The sequence below is a fragment of the Vicia villosa genome, linkage group LG3 (assembly GCF_029867415.1).
Source record: "Vicia villosa cultivar HV-30 ecotype Madison, WI linkage group LG3, Vvil1.0, whole genome shotgun sequence".
NCBI lineage: Eukaryota > Viridiplantae > Streptophyta > Magnoliopsida > Fabales > Fabaceae > Vicia > Vicia villosa.
The window spans coordinates 58371415-58393815 of NC_081182.1; the positions used below are offsets into that span (position 1 = coordinate 58371415).

The window sequence follows — 22401 nt, forward strand, 5'->3', positions numbered from 1 at the left end:
CACTAGCTAACATGCATCTAACTCTTTCTAAAATGGTTCAATTAAATCTTTCAGGCAAACCATTTTATTGGGGATTACCTGTAGTAGTTTTGTGCCTTGATATACCAGAGTCTGCACAAAAACTGTCGAACACCTCGTTGCAAAATTGAAGGCCATCGTTGATTCTCAACCTCTTAACCTTTCTGCCAGTCTGATTTTCGACCAGAGTCTTCCAACTTTTGAAATTTCCAAAAGTTTCATCTTTAGTCTTTTGGATGAATATCCATAAATTTTTGGAAAAGTCATCAACTATGGATACAAAATACCTTGCTCCTGAATGTGATGGACACCTTTCAGGCCCCCAAAGATCAGCATGGATGTAATCAATGGATCCATGTGTTCTTCATTTGCCTATATTAAATTTCACTCTGCAAGATTTTCCAAGTACACGGGGTTAAAAAAGCTTCAACTTTTATACTTTGTCTCTACCAAGCAAAATTTCCCCCCGATTCGAACAGACCCCTTTTGCTGACATGGCCCAATATCATGTGCCAAATTTCTATCTTCGACAAAGATTCTACGAATTCAACATTTACAGAACCACTTACAACTTCAACCTCAAGGGTATGGAAGCCTTGTTTCTTCATGCCTCTCAAGACTTCCTTCGACCCCTTCATGACTCTTAGGATACTTTCCCTCCTTGGAAAACATATATTTTCTTGTCAAATTCACCAATAGAAATACAATTTATCTTCAAATCATGAACATACTTGACTTCACTCAACAACTTTATTGACTCATAGTGGATCTTGAATCTCACATATTTAACACATGCAATCTTGTAAGCTTTGTTATTTCCCAGCAATATAGATCCACCATCTTGATCACATAGTTCCTCGAACAAGTCTTTGTTTGGAGTCATGTGCCAAGTGCAATCTGAATCCATAATCCAATCCTTACTCAAGTCACTACTTAAAACTACTGAAATCATCTCGAATAATGGTTGAGTTATCATTATCCTTACCTACATGATCTTTCAGGCGTTCAAGGCACACTTTTCTTGTATGACACTGTCTCTTAGGATGATAACATCAAATACCAGATGAATCACCATTATAAGACCTATGTTGACATTTACCCTTCTTCTTATCAAACTTACCATCTCTCTTTGTGAATTTCACCTTAACCGACAGGCCTTCACCAATCGAAGATGGTTTGTGCTCCTTTCGTTCATTCAAATCCTTAGAATACAAGGATGATTAAACTTATTTAAAGGTCACAAACTCTCTTCCATACAATATAGTTTCTTTGAAGTGAGCAGGTGATACGGGCAAAGCACACAGCAACAATAGGGTTTCTTCATCATCGATCTTATCATCAATATTTTCAAAATCAAGAATCAGGATGTTGAACATATCTAACTACTTAGCCAAGACTCTGTCTTCACTCATCTTGAATGAATACAAAGTTTGCTTTAGGTAAAATCGATTGACCGATAATTTGATCATGTACAAACTTTCGAGTTTCGACCATAAACTCGCCGCCGCCATCTCTTTCGAAACCTGAAGAAGAACCTTATCACCAAGACTCAATAAGATGGCGTTGTGGGTTTTCTCCACCATAATCCTTTTCTCCTTCTCTGTTAACGCAACGTCCATGGTTGCGACTCCCTTCAACGTTTCTAACCAACCTTGCTGAACCAATAGGGCTTCCATATTCAAATGCCACAGACCGAAACCATTCACTACTTTTCAATCTCATACTTTGTTGACGACATTATTCTCCACGCTCACTGCACCAATTTATTGTGAAAATGATGCAGAAATAACAAAGTATAATTAATTTCTTTATCGGCAAGAAACACACAAGGGTAGAAAATAAGGAAATAAGAATAACACAATGAATTGGTTATAAAGTGACATTCTTTACTTTCTCTTTAAAACATTATTACAAGTGTTACAAAATAACAAATAACTCCTCACACACTAATTAGAATTTACACTATACAATGATGAGAGACTAGTATGTTATTTATAAGAAAACTAACACATTAAACTAATGGGATTTTTCACGCAGACTCATTGCACAAGTTAGCTTAGGGAACATACTAACTTAAACAATTAAGCATAACAAACATGCCATATTCAACATGCTAATAATTTTAACATTTTGACTAGTGCATACTTGAGCATACTTCGACTACAACATTGCAGGATTTCGACTACAATATGTAAATAGATTTCAACCATACTAGAGTTCGATCCAATCTCTCTCTCTCTCTCTCTCTCTCTCTCTCTCTCTCTCTCTCTCTCTCTCTCTCTCTCTCTCTCTCCCCCACACACACAAATATATATATATATATATATATATATATATATATATATATATATATATATATATATATATATATATATATATATATGGGTTTGCTAAAGTACACCGACTTATTTTTATGAAGGTGTGTTTTAGCAACATGCACCTTAAAGTGCATTTAACCATTTTCTAATTAATGTTTGCTAAAATAGACCTTCATAAAAATAAGCGCGTTTATGTTAGTAAACCATTATATATATATATATATATATATATATATATATATATATATATATATATATATATATATATATATATATATATATATATATATCAAGACTATTTTTTTTTTTGGTTTATCATTACCGGTATAGTCCGGTTCGGGGGTCAGTTCTGACATCAAGTGAGTCCAGCCCCCTCCCGAATTCCGATCACAGTTGCGGGGGATCGAACCGTGGTTCTCCCTACCAAGTTCAACGTCAATCACCACTGACCAACTAACGATTGGTCCGCTCAAGACTATTTTTATTATCTATAAATAGCACTTTACAATTTTTTTTTCTATTATATGTGATATTTAAAAATTCTATAAGAAAATCTTACCATAAATATTTTTTTATTTATTATACTAATATTTAGTATAAATTAAAGATTAACATTTTTTCCATTTATTTTATTTGAAAAATTATATAAATAATAAGATTTAATTTCATAATTATTATAATATTGTCACAATATAGTAAAATTTATTTAAAATGGTAACAATGGTAGAATTTGTAAAATAAAAAATTTCCAAATGTGTAAATAAATAAATAAAATTAAAATATAGATAATAATTCACATTCATTAATATTTTTAATCAAGCTAAAATATAGGTAATAAATGAATACTGTATTTTAAGTTAAAATAGTCACAATAGTAAAAGTTGCAAAAATAAAATACTTCTTAAATTGCAAATAAATAAATCAACCAAATTAAAATATAGATAATAATTTCAAATTATTTAATATTTTTAGGCTAATAAAAATATAAGTGATAAATCAATAATGTGTTTTTACTTAAAATGGTCACAATATAAGAATATTCAAAAAAATAAAAATGATTTTATTTATAATATATTTATTTTATAGTTTAATCAATATATTAAAATATTAAACTATTTTTCATCAAAATGATTTTATTTATTTTGTATTTCAAAACTGATATAGTTCTATTCATTGTTGACTTAAGCTTAAGCTGCTAAATTGGTTGAGACAAGGAGGCGTTTCCACTACACCACTTGAGTTTTATCTTTAATAACAACAATGCAAATGTATATATTACATAATGCAATAATTTGATTTTAAATAAATTTTGTTTTGAGTGTTAAAATTTTTTTCTTCTAAAAAAATAATAATATACAGTAGTTTTTATATATTAAATAGTTTGAAACATTTTAATTATTAATTAACTATATTTAGTTGTTTAGACATTTATTTAATATGTAAACAATTTAATAAACAATTTATTAGACTAATAGTTGAAATAAACTATATAATATTTAATGACTCATATTAATCACATATTTAATTATTTATGTAATATATAAACTATTTATTAGACTAATAGTTGAAATAAACTATATAATATTTAATGACTCATGTATTTCAACTATTTAGATTATTAAATATTTTAACTATTTAATATTTTCACTTTTTAAAATTTCAAATATCAATATTTTATAATTTATTAATATTTGAAATATCAATATCAATATTTAATTTATTAAAATTATCTTTTTATAGTTAAAATATTTAATTTTTTAATTATTTTAGAGTTAAAATATCAGTATCAATATTTTGTTTTTTAAATTATTTATATTTAAATTTATCATTTAAAATTTTAGTTAAAATATTATTAGTTCAAATATTAAATAGTTGAAATAATATAAAATAATTATTTAATACTAATTGAAATATTAATAGCTATGAAATTATTTAATAGCTAAAATATTAATAGTAGAAATATTAAATCATTGAAATATTTGCTTATTAAATAATTTATTTAGTTTCAACTGTAAATAAATTATTTAGTTTACTAAATAGTTTATAAAGTATTAACATCGTTTATGTAATTTTTACTATTTAATAAAATAGTGATAAAATAAACTAATTATTAAATTATTTCATTAATTAATAATGTATTTAGTGATATAAAAAAATTAAATTATTTAATAAACTATTTTGTTAACATTAAAGCATTTATGTAATATATATATATATATATATATATATATATATATATATATATATATATATATATATATATATATATATATATATATATATATATATATATATATATATATATATATATATATATATATATATATTACTATTGTAATTTTGTAAACAAGATGGTAAGGTGGCTTAGTGGAAGAAACATATCTTGGTATCATAATTAATGTGCATGGGTTCAACTTAGCTTGCCACGTCAGCACCGTTAGCCACATATGCGTTTTTTAACAGAATTTTAACGTCAGGGACCAACACCAAAAAAAAGGTGAGATATAGGGACTCAAACCTACAAAAAAAGATTTAAGAACTAAACGCAAAAACTCGCTAACTTACAGGGACCAGAAAACTATTTAAGCCTTTATTTTTTTATTAATACTATGAACTTAGACTTTGATTAATAACTACAAAAGTATAATCAATTTTAAATTTCGTCTAATTTTATTCATTACATAATTATAAATATATTGATCTAAGATTTATTTTGATGAATTATATTCTTATAGTTTTGGTGAGTCTTGTGTCACCTCTTGAGTATCATTTGCAAATATACCGGTACTAAATAAAAACTTATATAACATACAACCACCAAAGATGTAAATTGTCTAACATGGGTAATAAATAACAAAATAAATAAAGGTAAAGCAAAATGAGATAAAACAAAAATAAAAGAAATTTATTTCTCACTATCATCCTCATCATCATCCTGACCATCTTCTTTAGCACTAGTAATTTATGGTCGAAGTGGATTGTAAAAAATAATATCCTTTGAAGCAAAAAATGCTCCATACATGTCATCCTTCTAAAATAATTGTTTAAAGTCCTTTGTATTTTTTGCAGCAGCCTCGGTCTTTCTTTGAACACCAACCAAAATGACATGAATCAATGACATCACCTCAAAGGCGTTATCAATCAAATGCGTAAAAAGTTTTGAGAAAAAGAAGTCATCGATGCATGATAATCTAACATGATCCATTTGTTGAACATTTTCACCTTCTAGTAGAACATTCTCGCCTTCTTGATCTTTTTCAATAGCATTTCCTTTTTGTCTACTTTATAATTCCACTTCCCATTTCATTTTTCAATTCTCATCCAGTTTAGAGTATCTTTGTCAAACAAAGTCTTTTATTTGATGCCACCCAGGATCTTTACACAAACAAAATCTACACTTAGAAATGACATAATTTTACACAATGACACGACCATACAGTAAAGCGCTTGATGATTGTAAGAGTACAATAGCCATATTCACACATGTATTTACCACTTGCATCTTCATTACTGTATTTACTTTTGGGGACGAGAAAACACACATATAAAATATTCCTTCTCCAATAATAAAATAATCTAAAAAATGAAAACGATTGAATCCCACGTTCTAACATCAAGAGAATCAAGACTATACACATTTCTCCCGCAATACTTAGAAAAAAAAATACAAAACAACTTGAACCCACAAATAATAATCCCAATATAAGAGCGACTATAATTTATGATAGGAAAAATCATCACTTACGCAAAACCTCGTTGTTATATTCAATCCTAGAAACATTAACATGTTCTTTAAAACTTCCTTATTATCTATTATTATCTTTTAACCTTCCAAATGAATCTAGTGTGTCTCCCAAAATAATTAGAAGCTACTAACAATCATGTAAATTATTATTATTGTTCCAACACACTCTTTATCTCACTTGCCATTACAACTTAATAACTAACTACACTTGTTACAGCATAAACGACAATTAGTAAGTGGGTGAAGCACACAAAATAATGTTTTCTTCTTCTTTTTGACACTAAAATAATACCAACATTTTTAGTTTTAGGGAAATGCTAACCAGTGCCCTTGAGACATTCTTTAAGTGATTAAAATGGTAAGTTTTTATTAAAATGCGTGTATTTAATACATTAAAAGTGTATTGGAAATTGAAATATTAATTTTTATAAATAATATTTTCTTTATTTAGTATGCTTAAAAAGTGCCCTGAGGGCACTGGTTAGCAAGACCCTTAGTTTTATTAATGAATGAATCTTACAATACCAAAGAATTTGAATTTATTTCGCTCTATAATAAACACCACATTACTCTACTACTTAATAAACCATACCACACTCCTTGAAATACCATTAGAAATCGAAAAATTAATCGAAACAAACTTTCTCAACTACCACCATGTCCAGTTTAACAATAAGCATGTAGAAATGAGGGATCACGAATAAACCTAGGTAGGAGCAACACTCTGAGTTCTCAACATAGGCAACTCGTTCGAGGAGGCGCAACATGACGACTCGGTGGCTTCCTGATGACTCAATGATTCTATTGTCGAGTCCTACATACCTTTTATAAATATACCCTTTATTTCTTTTTATCGATCCCTTCTCAAACTCATCCACCTTCTTCAATTAGCGACAACCTCTCTTAGCGTCATCTTAACAATCCCAATAAACTCAACAAAATGAACAAACCAAATGTCCCTCTTTTAAATTTACGACTCTCTCATCACATCAAATCATTAACCCTCACACTTCATATTATTCCACAAAGTAATCCTCCTTCCTAGTTGAGCTCAAGCCCATCCCCCGCCAAAGATAAAACATTAACTTTCAATCCTAATCATTCTCAATGTCGATTTTGCAAAAAATATAGTTGTAACCAAAGAGTCAGCAAAAACCTCAAACAACCACCATTTTGCGTTATGTCAATTAATGGATGTCAAACTTTTCTATGCAACAACCAAATTTTATTGCACATGATTATTATCTTTTTTTCAAAATTTTCTTGACCGATACAAAAGACAAACCCAATCGCCTTTTTTTATTTAATTATAAATATTTTATTAAAAAATCTTCCATTCAACGACATAATTACTTAATCTTTAGCCTATTTACTCGCCAATAAATACCCTAACCTAACTATGATTCTATCATATTTTTAAAATGACATTACAATAAATATCTACATTCAAAGTGCATTTTGCAAATTTAGCGATGAGTTCTCCTCGAAGTTTTTTCATTTCATTATTTTAGTAATCAAATTAAACCATAAAAAAAATAAAAATAAAAATAACAACAAATAGCATTCAATCACAAAACCTATTTCTCTTTCAACTCTTGAAGTACATGACAAAGTCAATGTCTCAGTTTTTTAATTAACAAAATCATATCAAAGCGATTAACAACGAGAAGAAGACAATATTAACAATGAATGAAATAATCCGTATAAAACTAACATCCACGCCAATGATAAATGATAGTTTAATTGAATTTAACTATAGAGAAAGTTATACCCTAACGACTTATGAATCATTGAACGTTGTTGATTGACAAAATCCATCATAGAAAACTACCGATTTCTATCTCCGCCTCTGACAACAATTTATATTTCACGAATTTTGCGGCTTCCAATCCCAATTTTCTTCAAAAAATCATATAAATCGAAAACACAAACAAATTATATAACAAAATCTTCCTTCTCGTCATCCTCATTGCTGACATCATCACCATCTTCGTCATCGCAATTGCCATCGACAATATCACCACACTCGTCGCCACCACCACCAACAACAAATTGAACTCAGATCCATTTTGGTTTTTCGAGCCCATCAAAGTACTTGTCTAAGTACAATAGTATAGACCATGAAGCCGATGACCCAAACAAGTTCCTTTTGTTTACAAATATATATATTTTTTTCCAACTAGGAGATCATGTATTTATAGTATTGGTTCCCAAAACATATAAATAAAAAATAAATAAAAAACAAAAAACAAACACCCATACAAGAAGCTTTAAGCATCACATATAGATATAATTGAGAAACAACACAACACACAATCGAAGAGAATAAGCAGCGGGGAAAAGAAAGAAAACCCGGAATCTAGAAACAATCACCAAAACCAAAACCCTCTTTATTTTTTCCCATATACAACAATAACCACGTTTATTTTTCTCTATTCTTCTTCTTCGTCTTCTTCGAGATCTTGTTCTTCTCCAATGCCCACTTTCTAGTCCACAACTATCAATCTCAGACCTTCCTTTTCCCCTTTTCATCGATACCTATTCTTTTCTAGGTATCAACACCCCTTTGATTCTCTAATTTCCAATCGATTTTACTGTTTTTTAAAATTAGGGTTAGGTTTTTTGTTACCGATACTCAGCTTGTTTCTGTTGCTGGATTTTCTAGGGTTTCATTGGATCGTTACTTAATACTTGCTGAATTCGGAATTTCGGACTGATTAGGGTTGCGTGAAATGGGCACATGCTCCGATCGATTTAGAGGTTCGAATTGTGGATTTCGAATTACGGTGATTCACCATTTGTACTTGGAGATTGTTTATTCTTAAGATGCTCTTTAACATTGCTTATTTGAGCATGGAAGAGGATTGTTTATATTAAACCAATATTAGATACCGTGCAAAGCCTGAGTTTTTTCATCTCTTGGTCTTTTCAATCTTTGTTGGGACATCTTTCTGGTTTAGGGCCATCACTATAAGGAAAATCTCATACCACCCTGCTTAATACATACTCTCTACTACTGTAAAGATTTTAATCCTAAGCAATCATTTAGATTTGTACTACTAGTTAGCTTCATTGAGTGATTCAATTTTCACTAGTATTAGTTTAGGGTATTTGTATATTTGGTGAAAGGAAGTAAACCCTAGTGGTTTCCGTGATTTGTGTTTGTAGTGAGTAAGAGGCTTATGGAGGAATATTAAAGCTTGAAATGACATGGTGCATGGACAGGAGAATAGTTGCCGGTTCGATTGCTTTCTGGAAAAGTACTACTGGAAAGTGATTGAAGCATTCTCAGTTTGGCATATCTGGATTTTGTGCAATGTCGCGGTGCTTTCCGTTTCCGCCACCAGGATATGAAGGGAAATCTAGAACAGATGATGTGGATTTACTAAGAAAGGTTAATACAATTTTCTTGTATTACACTGTAAATTGTTTGACCTATTATTATCTGGAATCCAAATCTGGATTTCTTTGTGAGCTTAGTGTTAAATGTGCATGAATAAGGTTCATTTTTCATGTTGCAAAATTTAAGGCGGGGTTGCCTATGACTCCGACCTTTCATTGGAATCCATTACGGCTTAAGCTACGAAATACCGGTCTGTCCTGACATTGAAATGGCTTTTAAAAATGTCAGCGATGCACTTGTGGTCTGATTTAATCATTGACTAGATTCTTGTCTTCTTCTATTTCTTCTAAATATAAGTCCAATTTAGTTAAAGGTCTTTATAAACTGTTAACATAATGGTCACTTCGATATTTCACACACCCACACACACAAAAAAAAACATAAGCATGTCATAGTGTTTGATTGGGGTTTGGGTGCAGTTGATCACTTGTGATTCTGGATTCCTGATTGATGGAATTTTGTTCTTGTTACTTATATCAGTACACTCATGCGCACACTTACCTACTGTTGCCAGTATCAGGATTCATGTTAGTGTTTGTTGTTTATCGCCGAATTTTGGATTTTGAACTGACGAGTTTACTAGTGCTGAACAATTGGAGGGAAATTCTACATTTTCTGGTGAAGAGATACTGATTATAAGTTCATATGATTTCTTGTTTTTTTCACTTTCCTCTAAGATTTAAATAAAATCTACGTCTGTATGGGTCGCATCCATTTAGGTTTGATCCCTAAAGTTTTTCTCCACTTTCTGGGATATTAATTTTTTTTTGTCAAAAAATGTTAGTGATGTTAGTGGGAGGATCCAAACCCACATCAATACTGCCTTATCTCTCTAACCTTTAATGTTCCTTCTCCCAAACCAACAAACCATCTTTTCACTCAATTGGGGTATCAGTGTTTTCAGTCATTTGAGAATGGTACATGGTCAAAGTACTGATCTATCATTTATTTCAAAGTAATTTGTAATAGCATAGAAACCTTGGAAAAGAAAAATACAAATTACTAAAGCCCTGTTTGTCGGTCTTACATTCTTCCTTCTAACGGTGGTGCTGACATGCCTGGTGTAGGATAGGGGAAGTTCAAAACATAGTGTATGATTAGATATATAAGTAATTAGTAGTCATAAAAGTATAAGCCCTATAGATGGAAAAAGAAATAATTCACATATTCAAGTATGGGGGATATGTTATGCTGAGTTGAGAATGTGTGGAAAATTCAACATATATATTGTTGGACATTGGGAAATCTGGTTATGGTGGTGTGCCATCTCTTTATGGCTGATAAACTCACCCGGACAGTTGGACTAAACATGATTTTGATGTAAAATAGTAACATTTGGGCTTTATGGTGTGCCTTCCCATTCAGAATAAAAGTTGAAACCTCGAGGATAAGATATTATACTTATGGTATGCTGTCTGGAGTAGATGTCACTATAAGTGCACTAGCACTATTTGGAGCTGTTTGGCTATGCTAATCTTTAAAATGGTTATCCTTGCACAAACATCTTAGTGCTATTTTGCATTAAGTTGCTCCTAAAATATTCGGGTAATTCTTTGTTGGAATTAATGCCCTGTCCATTTTTTTGGTAGGGTTATTTTAAAATTGATATACAAGCTGGTGGACATTGTTTACTTGCATATTAGTGCCATTGTCTTGTATGAGTTGAGAATGTGTGGAAAATTCAACATATATATTGTTGGACATTGGGAAATTTGGTTATGGTGGTGTGCCATCTCTTTATGGATGCTAAACTTACCCGGGCAGTTGGACAAAACATGATTTTGAAGTAAAATAATAACATTTGGCCTTTATGGGCGTGCCTTCTCATTCAGAATAAAAGTTAAAACCTTGAGGGTAAGATATTATACTTATGATATGCTGTCTGGGAGTAGACGTCACTATAAGTGCACTAGCACTATTTGGAACTGTGGCTACGCTAATCTTAAAAATGATTATCCTTGCACAAACATCTTATTGCTATTTTGCTTTAAGCTGCTCCTAAAATATTCGGGTAATTCTTTGTCGGAATTAATGCCCCTTCCATTTATTTGGTAGGATTATTTACTTGCATATTAGAACCGTTGTATTGTATGAAATTTCGCCTCCGATATAAAACTGTTGGTTATCCTATTGTTCAACTGGATATGGGATTTTTATGCCAGTTTTTTTTTTTTTATTGCAAGTAAACTTATTATCTGTTTGGGGAGAACCTTGTCTGTCACAGTATAATTTTTTGGCAGCATAGAAGCATATTGGCAATCATTTTCATTATTACTTTTTGTTTTTGTTTTGTTATAAACTAGCAATTAATTTTGCATACTGAATGTTATATTGATAGGGTGGAAGTTAAAAGGTCTTAATTTTTTGTTATTTTTGCTGGATCTTCAAGGATCATGTTGAGTGGGCATCATATGGATATTATTCTCTTATGCTGTTTTAAGAAAGGAGTGGGGATGTGAAGTCATTTTCTTTGTTTTTTTTTATATATTTAATTAGTATTCCTAATATATTTTTCACTATAAACTTCCAGGAAAGACGCAGAGAAAAAAAACGTAAAAAAGAGGAAAAGGAAAAGGAGAAGAAAGAAAGAAAGGAAAATGGAGAGAAAGAAGGAAGGGATGGAAAACATAAGGATAAAAAGGACAAAAAAGAAAAAAAGAGAAAAAGGGATAAAGACAAGGACAAGGACAGCGGTAAGGATAAAAGTAAAATCAGTGCTACAGATGGAAAAGGATTTCCAGCTCAAGCTCAAGGTCTTAATGATGATAATCTACATCAAAAGGAAATCAAACAAAATGACAAGGCTTTGTTATTTGATGATAGACTTACCAAACAGTATGCCAGTTACAATGGAGAGAAGGCCAGAGAGAATAATCATCAGGTTGACGAGAATAGGGATTCTAAATTCCGCATGGAGTTGGACAGGAGGATTAGGGACAGTGATGGAGGAGCTGGGAATTCTTTGGCTCAAAAGTTTTCAACTGCATACTGTGGCAAGGACGAGGAGACTGTTATGCTGGTTGCTAAGAGTATTGGCGCTAGCAGTAGCACCTGGCCTGATGGAAAGGAGAAGTTCCAGGACAGGGGTGTCAATGCTAAAAAGATTGTTGGGAGAGGAATTCAGGCTGAGACCCGAACAATTGGAAATGCAACAGTTCAGAATCATATTGTTGATGGTAATAAGATTGACACCTGGCCTGATGGTAAGGAGAAGTTCCAGGATAAGGGTGTCGATACTAAAAAGATTGATGGCAGAGGCATCCGGATTGAGGCCCGGCCAATTGGTAATGCAACAGTTCAGAATCATGTTGACGGTAAGAAGATTGGCACCTGGCCTGATGGTAAGGAGAAGTTCCAGGATAAGGGTGTCGACAGTAAAAGGCTTGATGGGAGAGGCATCCGGATTGATGCCCGATCAATTGGGAATGCAACAGTTCAGAATCATGTTGATGGTAAAAAGATTGGCACCTGGCCTGATGGTAAGGAGAAGTTCCAGGATAAGGGTGCCGAATCCAAAAAGAATGATGGGAGAGGCATCCGGTTTGAGGCCCGGCCAATTGGGAATACAACAGTTCCGAATCATGTTGATGGTAAGAAGATTGGGTCCTGGCCTGATGGTAAGGAGAAGTTCCAGGATAAGGGTGTCAATTCTAATAAGATTGATGGGAGAGGCATCTGGACTGAGGCCCGACCAATTGGGAATGCAACAGTTCAGAATCATGCTGGAAACTGTCTTCCTAGGGTTGATGAAAAGCCCAGACCTTTGGAGAATAATTTTGATAAAAATTTGGAAGGAACAGAACGGGCAAAGGAAAAAAAAGATGATAAACGAAGAGATAAAAAGAAAGATGATAGAAAGGGTGATAAAAGGAAAGAAAAAGATAAGGAGAAGAAAGGGCACGGGAAGGACAAAGACAGGGATAAAGAGAAAAAAAAGGAGGAGAAAGCGAAGCAGAAGATTGAATATAGAAATGGAGAGCAGAATAAATTAAAAGACAGCAACAAAGCCAGCCCTGTGGGCCCAAATTCTTCCACACAAGTATCCAAGAACTACCATGAGAATTCTATCTTTGAGGAAAATCTCAAGAAACGGAAGGAAATTGATTCAAATGGAGCTCTACATGGTGAGTGTCATATGTAATGAATCATGTTCTTGTTGCTGGTCAGTGAATCCCAATAGGTTGCCGGTAGATACATATTTTTCTTATTGCATCTAGAGTAATATTTTGATATTTATAGTGGGGAATTTTTTCAATTACAGTATTCAATTTTCTTGAGTTTGTATGCTCATTATTTTGTGGTTGGCTAACGATTTTATTATTCTTCGAATTTTCTTTCAGCCAATGACAGTAGGCCCATTAAGTTGCCAAGACCCTCTTCTTCTCACCCTTTCTCTGAAAATGGGAGGACATTGGAACCTTGCCAAATTTCCCTTCAAAGTATTTCAGATGGGCCAAGAGGCCCCATTAATGGTAAACTAGAAAACAAGGAACGGAAGAAAAATGGCATCATTGAAGCTCCAACATCTGTGGTTTTCCCAAACAAGATTCCCACCACCGTTGTGCCAGCTGATCCCGCCACTAAAGTAACGACATCTGTGGTTTCCCCAAACAAGATTCCCACTGCTACTGTGCCAGCTGCTCCCTCCACCAAAGTATTGACATCTGTTGTTTCCCCAAACAAGATTCCCATTGCTACTGTGCCAGCTGATCCTTCCACCAAAGTATCAACATCTGTGGTTTCCCCGAACAAGATCCCCGCTGCTACTGTGCCAGCTGACCCCGTGACTAAAGTATCAACCAAACCACCCCATCCAGATACCAAGTACATAAGTCAGGTATATTCCGTACCAAAAGCAAATGAGTGGTCTGATTTTGTTGACCAAGAGTGGCTGTTTGACAGCAATCAATCACAAGAAAAAAAACCCGTGGTGAAATCTTCAGAGGTTGCGGATACACTGCAGGTATGGGCAGAAGCTGTGCATATAGAGACTGCAGATGTTTTTGCTCTACCATATGTCATTCCATATTGATCAGCCACACGGCATACCAAACTTGAAAAATATCTGCCCAAAACCTCCTGCCTAACCTATTTGGGAGGAACAGCAGCCTATGGGCTAGACATTTATTCCACACTTGCTGATTCATTCTTTTATCATTTACGTGCAAACTAGCATCTGCCGTAAGCTCCTTGGATGGGCACTTATTTCTGGCCGAGACTGCCTTGATCTTGAATTGACTTGAAGGGAAACTTATGCTACAAAAGTGATTGCATAATTTGCATGCTTGGTGCATTGCTGCAGACCAAGTTGAGGGTGACAGTTCTCACTTGATGCATTATAGCAATAATTCATTCACAAAGTTGACTTCCTAAAGGTAACCAGAGGTTGTGGAAAAGGGATGTACAAGCTTGTGCAACTTTTGTTTTGTTCCTTAAAAAATTATTTTTGCCTAGAGCTGAGCCTGGGCAGCTAGCTTTTTTCTAATTGAGAATGAGAATTTGAGAGAAATTAGATATGGTTTATGCAACCCCAACACAATTTTGATTTGTAACATAGAACTTTTATTTACAAGAATATGTATGATAGAGGGGAAAAGTATTAGTCGGACTTCTTGCTTTCTGTAAATTTTATTCGTTATTTAGCTTGGGCTATAAGAAAAGTCAAGTTTGAGTTGAAATTATTACATGATACAGGTTGACTTGTTTCTTGGTGGTTAATGTCAAAATTTACTCACGGAATAATCTCGATTAATTCATCATTTTTCATCTATAAGTAATGTCTGTAAAGAGGGTGCACATAGTAATTTTTGTATAAAGTAGGGTTGATTACCAAATTCAATGATATGGGAGTTGCGAATCAAAGTTGGATTGGTCATTGGTTCATATATAAAAAAATAAAATTAAACTAAGCCTAATTAAGTTGGATTGGTTCATATATAATAAAATAAAATTAAAGTAAGCCTAATTAAGTCCTCTACTTGAGAGGCTTAGATGTATAGTTAGTGGTCCGATTAAGACTTATTTAAAAAAAACACTATTGCTTCAAACAGAATGTGGTTTCATAAAGTTTGTCAAGATTTATTTGATCGTGGTTGAAACGATTCGGTCTTTCAAAAGTCTTATTAGAATCACAGAAAATTAAAACGAGTGATCCATGTGTGATTTGAGACAAAATTGTGGTAGCGAATAGGATGAGCAAAATGCGTTGAACCATACCCTCTATTTCCTTCTGGATAATCTACCAAAAACGTTCCACATAAATTTTTTAAATTAAAAATACATAAATAAATAAAAAAATTACAAACCAAAACAACCATCATCATCACACACTCAAAGAAGCTAAGGTGAGAGAGTGGCTTTGTTAAACATTAAAATTAAAATTAAATTAAACTAAACATAGATTAAAGTAGTAAGTTAAGTTTAATTGCATGTATTGATTTTAAGCAGAGGATGATTGACGCGAGAGCTTGATAATGTTTGATTGATTCATCCATTCATCACCGTCTTCAATTCAATTTCAGAATGTTGCCTTTTTGCTCAGCCACTCCGTGTTATTCCCCTTCTTCTCAGGTCTTTTCAATTTTCCATCACTCTTTCTTTACCATATATATATCCATGAATTTGTTGTTCTTTGCTGAAATTGGTACAACACTTAGAATAGTTAATTTTTGTTGTTATTCTAGATTCCGTTATTTGGGGGACTTCAATCCTTGTATCCAATTCGAAAAGATCTTGAGACTAGATGTGTTTTGGAAGAAAGTCTACATTTAGGTTTGCATTATGGAACACCTTCACTTAGAAATTCATTTGCAACACAAGCTATCAAAACTGTCTCAGCATTGGAAAATTCACCACTAACAGTAAATGGAGACTATTTACTTAGTAATAGTGAACAAAGGTATACTTTATCTACCGTCCCGGATGATCTCCTAGACTTTGCAAAACAGTCAGCTCAAGGTTCTGATGCATTAATACCATCAAGTACTACTGATATAACGCCGGGGAAGCTTGAATCTGTGCCTAGTTTGATTCAAGGTACAAAAGAAAGTGTCGGTGACCTTGTTTCTGGAATCAATGACTCATTCAGTGCCTCTATTAATAAGGGAGAAAATGCTTTCCGAAGCTCGGTGGATACGGTCACTAATTTTGTTGATTCCGTTGTTAAAAATGCTACTACGTCTGCTGATAATGCTTTTAGCAAGGTGTTTTCTGCTGTTGATCAAACAGGGGGATTAGCGAATAAGAAAATTACTGGCTTTTCAAGTGAGATAAATGGAGCCACAGGTAAGGCACCTGGTTTGGTTATTGATGTGTTGCGACGCTCTATTGTTGCGGTAGAGAATTCTTTATCAACTGGGGCTTCATATATTGTTTACCTATATGGGTCGGCCAAGGAGTTCCTTCCTGCAGAGATTAGGGATACGGTCGGAGTATATGAAGATAAAGCGACACAATTCTTGAGGCCTGTTGGATCTGGAACTCAACAGGTAATCTATTAATTGAGATTCAACAGAATTCTTTACTCTCAGGTTTCAATTTTGTTTAGTTTTTCTGAAACTTGACTTGTATAAGAATTGTCAAATGAGTCAAAAACATTTTCTATATGGGTGGCTCTTCTTTAGCTCTAGTATAAGAAGTTGTTTCCTTTGATTCATGTATTAAATCATGTGTTCTTGTTCTTGATGTATGGAGTATGGTGTTTCATTTCACAACTATCCTAAATTTGCTAGCATATGTTGATAAATTATTCCCCATAAGCAGATATACACAGCTTTCTATTCATTGGAGAAGAGTCTCGGCTTTGATCCAAACGACCCAATTATTCCATTTGTTGTTTTTGTGGGCTCTTCAGCAACATTATGGTATGAATTTATGTTTCCTCAAAAGTAAAAATTGTTATTTATCTGCATTGAAGAATGAATTTCCATCACAATTCCATCTGTAATAGATGTCAGATATATGCAGGGCTATTTATTGGTTGTGGAAATATGGAGGTTACTCAGGAGATTTATCCTCCAAATCAGCTTTTGAGCTCTTGGCTGGGGACTCAAATGCTGTACTCATAGATGTCCGCTCTGAGGCAAGTTATGGTCAATTTTTCAGGCATTTTTAATTCGAAACAGGAGAAACAGTCATACAATTTATGAAAGTTAAGTCAATAAATATTGTGTTTTGAATCTTTTGATGCTCATTCTATGTTTGTTCCACGCTCCTTTCAAACTCAAGTTATGGTCTTTTGGTATTATGGATGTATCCAATGTATTTGCATTTGTTTGGCTTACTATTTTCTCATCAATGTTGACCAATGAAGTTGCTGCTTCTTTCCTTTATGCAGGAGTTGCGAGAAAAAGATGGTGTTCCTGATATTCGACGAGCAGCTCGCTTTCGCTATGCAAGTGTAACTCCAATTGAGGTTGGTTTAAAACATGATAAAACTTAAAAAATGTGACGAGTATGTTTATGGTATACCTTAACTATGTTAAATGGAACAGGTCGAGAATCATGGTCATCTGTTCTATTGATTAGTAATTAATTTGTTATCTATCTACTGATAAAAAACATGTTATGTCCTTTTCAGGTTGATGGCTCCATACGCAAGTTGTTGAAGGGTGGTAGAGACCTGGATGACTCCTTGGTTGCTGTTGTTATTCAAAATTTGAAAATTGTTAAGGTATTTAGCCTTGCAACTCGAAACAGGGTCTTTTGTACCGAATAAAGTTACTTGGAAATGTATGGAGTAACCCATAGACACTTAGTAAAATTTTCTTCCATGTGATACTCTTGGATAAACAGTATTTTATACAAGCCCTTCAATTTCATTCCTTTTACTTTGATCTTATAACATTAAGCTATTGAACCTCGAAAGATAACTGCATGTTAAAAGTTATGTGGTTTTTATAAAACACCACATTGTCCTTTGGCTGTTTCCTCATTTTATTTTAATTTTGGGAGAACATTTATTGGCTTTATAAAGTGCATTTTTATTTTGTACCCTGCATGATAGGTGAAAGTCCGTGTTAAGATTGAAATATATATTCAATGATTTGAAGCTTGTCTATGAATACCTTTTTATTTTTACCTGATTATTTGCATGAGAAATGATGTATCAGATATTTATTTTCTATGGTCTATAGGACAGTTCCAAGGTTATTGTGTTGGATGCTGATGGTACTCGTTCTAAAGGCATAGCAAGATCCTTGAAGAAAATTGGGATTAAGGCAAGTCTGTTAATAACTAATGAGATATTTGTTGCAAATTTTTGATGTGATAGTGATATTATAAAACATAAATATACTGCTGCAACTCATTGTGTTAACCATCGAACCTGCTGCATGTCCTACTGTTTACTCATTCGTCTAAACTCTAAACACTTTCCAAACCTTATTTTCTTCCTGAAGACTGCATAGCAAAATGTTTAGCTTTATAGTAGGAGATATGGTATCTAAATAGCAAAGAATACTTGTACTGCTTCTATATCTGATATAGGACCATTGAGACTTGTAATTGTATTTTAAGGTTAGGGTTGAAAAGCTTTGACATGGTGAAAAAGTAGTAGGATAATATATTAATATTAGAGAAAAATCCAGGCAACGTTACTCCTACTATTTCTATGAATCAAGTCTTGATTTTCTACAAGCAGTATCTTAATCATATTATCTGATAAGCATTGCACATGTTCACCTCAGTTACGAGTGTGAATGCATTGTAGTCATGCAAAAATGTTAATATATGTCGAGTTGCAGTTCATAATTCCCCAGCACTAGACAAAACACTTTGATGCTTTGAATTTTGGATTATAAATGAAAAAGGCAAAAACTAGAATTTGAGGAATTCTAGATCCCCTAACTCATGTTCAAACCAGCACTTAGTCCTTTTGTGTCAACATCAGTGCCAAAGAAGTTCGATTTAAACTCTAAGACACATCCTTTATATTAGAGTGCATTTGCTTCAGTGGTGGTTCACTAATAATAGACACTCTACCCTCTGCACAATCAACTTATTCATCAACCTTTGAAATTCGATTCATATATGGAAGTTGAATAAAATCTAACAATATCAATATTTTACAGAATCCATACTTGGTTGAAGGTGGCTTTCAGTCTTGGGTGAAACAAAATCTCCGCATCAAGGAACTCAAACCTGAAACAGCACTTACCATACTTAATGAGGTATTTGTCAAACTATTTGTGTATTTATATGAATATGAACCTCGGTTCTTCATTGCTAACAATTTGGGATGATACCTCTTCTTACCCCTCCTACCTTATCAGTTCTTTATTTTTAATGCATGCAAAAAAGAGTAAGGAGAAACTTGTTTTTTTTCTCAAAAAAATCCAATTTTATTCGAAAGACATGATTAATAAAATTTGTAATAGCTAGAGGGGGATTCTTAGAGGTTCAAAATAGCGGCTTCTGAAAAAATAGCTCTAAAAACCGTTGCATTGTTGGACCACTGATTTTTAAGCTCACACAAATGAATATATATTGGTCTTTTCATCAATGAATGTGCATTTGTACTTTCACAGGAAGCTGAAGCAATTCTAGCAGATATTATACCTTCTCCTTGGCAACTTTTAGGTTATGGTACGGTACGTATCAACTGTCAAGTTTTTTAATTTGTCATTTTGGTTGGATTCTCAAGATGCTAATGGCTAATTATATTTTATAAGGTTCATGTCATTTCATAACATGGCATGGAGTATACTTCATAGGGTAAAAAAATCAGGGTTTCGCTCAAGCAACTTATATTGAGAAAAGTAAAGCAGAAAAAATGAATTGATAGCACTTTCGAACTATTAAATTTATTTTATCGTCAACAATTATCTTACATAAATATCTTGTTCTCTTCCTTGATACCACCAAAACATCCATTCTTGTCATCTTTTGTTTTGATTTAGAAATGCTTACATTATTTTATTTGATTGTTATTATCTAATAATAATCGCAAATACTTTTGATTCAGGCACTACTTGCGGGATCATATGCATTAGTAGGTGCGTGCATGTTCTCTTCCACCAAATGTTTTAAGAACTTATATCGTGTTTGCAAATTTATTTTGATTACGTAGCTTAAAAAGAAGGCTTATTCCATTTAACATCACACGTGAGTGACTGGAGGTTTTCTATGTTTTTTTAATGAAAACCTAATGGTTTCAACCACTTGTTAACCATTCTCTTATTTGACTGTCCTGATCTGACAAAGTGCAATCATTACTATGCCAGAGTGGGAGAAAACATTGCAGTTAATTGGTGTTTTTGGCCTCAGTTTGGTACGTATATTTTCCTTTCAGCAAGAGCTTCAATTGATTATTGTTTCTTTAAAAGAATATGGTTAATATATTAACTAATGTTGGGAATAGCATGATGGGTCCATAGCTTTTGTATACCGGGAAATTCTCATATTCTTACTAGCTTTAAGGTATTGGTGATGTTTTATTTCCTTATATTTCTCCTAACGTATATCACCAGACCATATATCTGCGGGTTTCTTCATATGAAAAGTCAGAAGATTTAAGGCAAGATGTGAGGTAAGTATACACGTTGATTGATATTTGGTCATATAATCATTAAATTAGACAATGTTTGAATAATTTAGTTATTATCCAATAGCTATTTATGTCTTCAGTTATCTTAATATTCAAGTCATGGTAGCTATACACAAGCTTTTCATTTCTGTGATTGTGTGTGCTAAACTTGACATTGCATAGACACAAAATTCATCATTTTGATGCGCAAAAGGATAAAAAAATTGTGTGTATCAATAGAAGATTTAAGTGGACATAAAGAGTGTCATCCAAATCTACATGCAGTTTCAATTTTTCGTTTTGGTGACACTTTTACGTTTGCTAAAACAGGGTGTCATCCAAAAGCTAAACCAACTCTGTCTTTTTTGCGAATACAAGATAAACCAACTCTTATGACATAACATTTGTTATCTTGAATTTTCTTCACTGAGTGTTACAAACATCACAACCTATCAATACATAGAAGAAAAAAAAAATGATTTCTTCAATTAGCAAATAGCAACTAACAAAACGATCAGTTTGTGTACCCTTTCTTGGCATTTTTACTCGAGAATATATTATGAAATTTAACTTCTGTCTTTTTCTATTCTTTAAAGGTTGTTGCTTGCACCTGTTAAACTTGGAGGCCAGGCATTTTCATGGGCTGCTGGAAAATTGGAATCAAATGGCATAGGGTTACCTACATCACCTTCATCATTGGATGTTCAGAACCGGGTACTACAGGCTGCTGCCAAACATGAATCCCAACCATCTGATACTGAAGGTAACCAAGACCCAAATCCTGAATCCACTGTTACTCTCAACCAAAATGCTTGAGAATATTGTTCCAGATTGTCATGTGCTAACATGGAAACAAGAGCAGAGATTAGTACGGTAACACGTTAACTCACATGACTTGAAGTTTGCAAGTTGACAGTATCCAACCATTTCTAAACACTATGCAGCCAACACAAGGATAATTGTATTTCATTATTTTTAGTGCCGCACGTTGCAAGAATGCCACAGGTGTTTAGCACAATTTCCACCATCTAAATAATAAGTGTAATTGTTAAATAAGTTATTATTTGCATGATGAAAATTGTACTAACAATTTGTGGTGTTGCAACTAATAGTTTTCTAAACTATATACCCTTCAAAAAATTCCTTTGATGTTTAGGTCTTCTACAAATACAATCCGTTTGCTAATGCAAAATGAGTTAGAATAGCAAGCACCCATTATTATCCTAATGGTTAATCTAAAATAATTAGTGAACAAGTTTTTGTTAAGAAATGACACGTAATATATTTGTGTTACCGGGATAAGAATAAAAGAGTGGCCGGCGGACGTCGTGGAGTTGGCTGAATCAATGAAGTATGGGGTGTACCTGTAAGCAGTTTGAAGCTCAAGTAAGAA

At 33.0% G+C, this 22401-nt stretch overlaps 2 protein-coding genes across 8 annotated transcripts; both read left to right on the forward strand.

The window, feature by feature from the left end:
• Positions 1–8347: 8347 nt before the first annotated feature.
• LOC131661575 (uncharacterized) lies at positions 8348–15162 on the forward strand. 6 transcript variants are annotated; one of them, XM_058931161.1, is made up of 5 exons: positions 8348–8633; positions 8747–8867; positions 9250–9475; positions 12015–13608; positions 13825–15162. In XM_058931161.1, exons 3-5 carry the CDS (start codon positions 9398–9400, stop codon positions 14514–14516), a joined length of 2364 nt encoding a protein of 787 aa, XP_058787144.1. In that variant the 5' UTR covers positions 8348–8633; positions 8747–8867; positions 9250–9397; the 3' UTR covers positions 14517–15162. The 6 variants fall into 6 exon arrangements, with proteins under 6 accessions (XP_058787144.1, XP_058787143.1, XP_058787142.1 ...); XM_058931160.1 differs by having other exon boundaries at positions 8747–8841; XM_058931159.1 differs by having other exon boundaries at positions 8348–9099.
• A 513-nt stretch (positions 15163–15675) lies between these two features.
• On the forward strand, positions 15676–22181 carry LOC131661576 (calcium sensing receptor, chloroplastic). Of its 2 annotated transcripts, XM_058931164.1 has the most exons (14): positions 15676–15828; positions 15932–16054; positions 16168–16971; positions 17246–17346; positions 17450–17564; positions 17820–17897; positions 18063–18155; positions 18619–18702; positions 19555–19653; positions 20011–20073; positions 20448–20478; positions 20707–20753; positions 20953–21011; positions 21605–22181. In XM_058931164.1, exons 2-14 carry the CDS (start codon positions 16007–16009, stop codon positions 21822–21824), a joined length of 1842 nt encoding a protein of 613 aa, XP_058787147.1. In that variant the 5' UTR covers positions 15676–15828; positions 15932–16006; the 3' UTR covers positions 21825–22181. The 2 variants fall into 2 exon arrangements, with proteins under 2 accessions (XP_058787147.1, XP_058787146.1); XM_058931163.1 differs by lacking the exon at positions 15676–15828 and having other exon boundaries at positions 15835–16054.
• The last annotated feature ends 220 nt before the right edge of the window (positions 22182–22401 follow it).

Bases quoted from the DNA above. Each gene is read 5' to 3' on its own strand.
- LOC131661575 (XM_058931157.1), top strand. From the start codon at position 9,398: ATGTCGCGGTGCTTTCCGTTTCCGCCACCAGGATATGAAGGGAAATCT. The intron at 9,476-12,014 runs GTTAATACAATT...ATAAACTTCCAG, and splicing joins ATGTGGATTTACTAAGAAAG to GAAAGACGCAGAGAAAAAAA. The intron at 13,609-13,824 runs GTGAGTGTCATA...ATTTTCTTTCAG, and splicing joins TTCAAATGGAGCTCTACATG to CCAATGACAGTAGGCCCATT.
- LOC131661576 (XM_058931164.1), top strand. From the start codon at position 16,007: ATGTTGCCTTTTTGCTCAGCCACTCCGTGTTATTCCCCTTCTTCTCAG. The intron at 16,055-16,167 runs GTCTTTTCAATT...TTGTTATTCTAG, and splicing joins GTTATTCCCCTTCTTCTCAG to ATTCCGTTATTTGGGGGACT. The intron at 20,479-20,706 runs GTGCGTGCATGT...TTACTATGCCAG, and splicing joins GGGATCATATGCATTAGTAG to AGTGGGAGAAAACATTGCAG.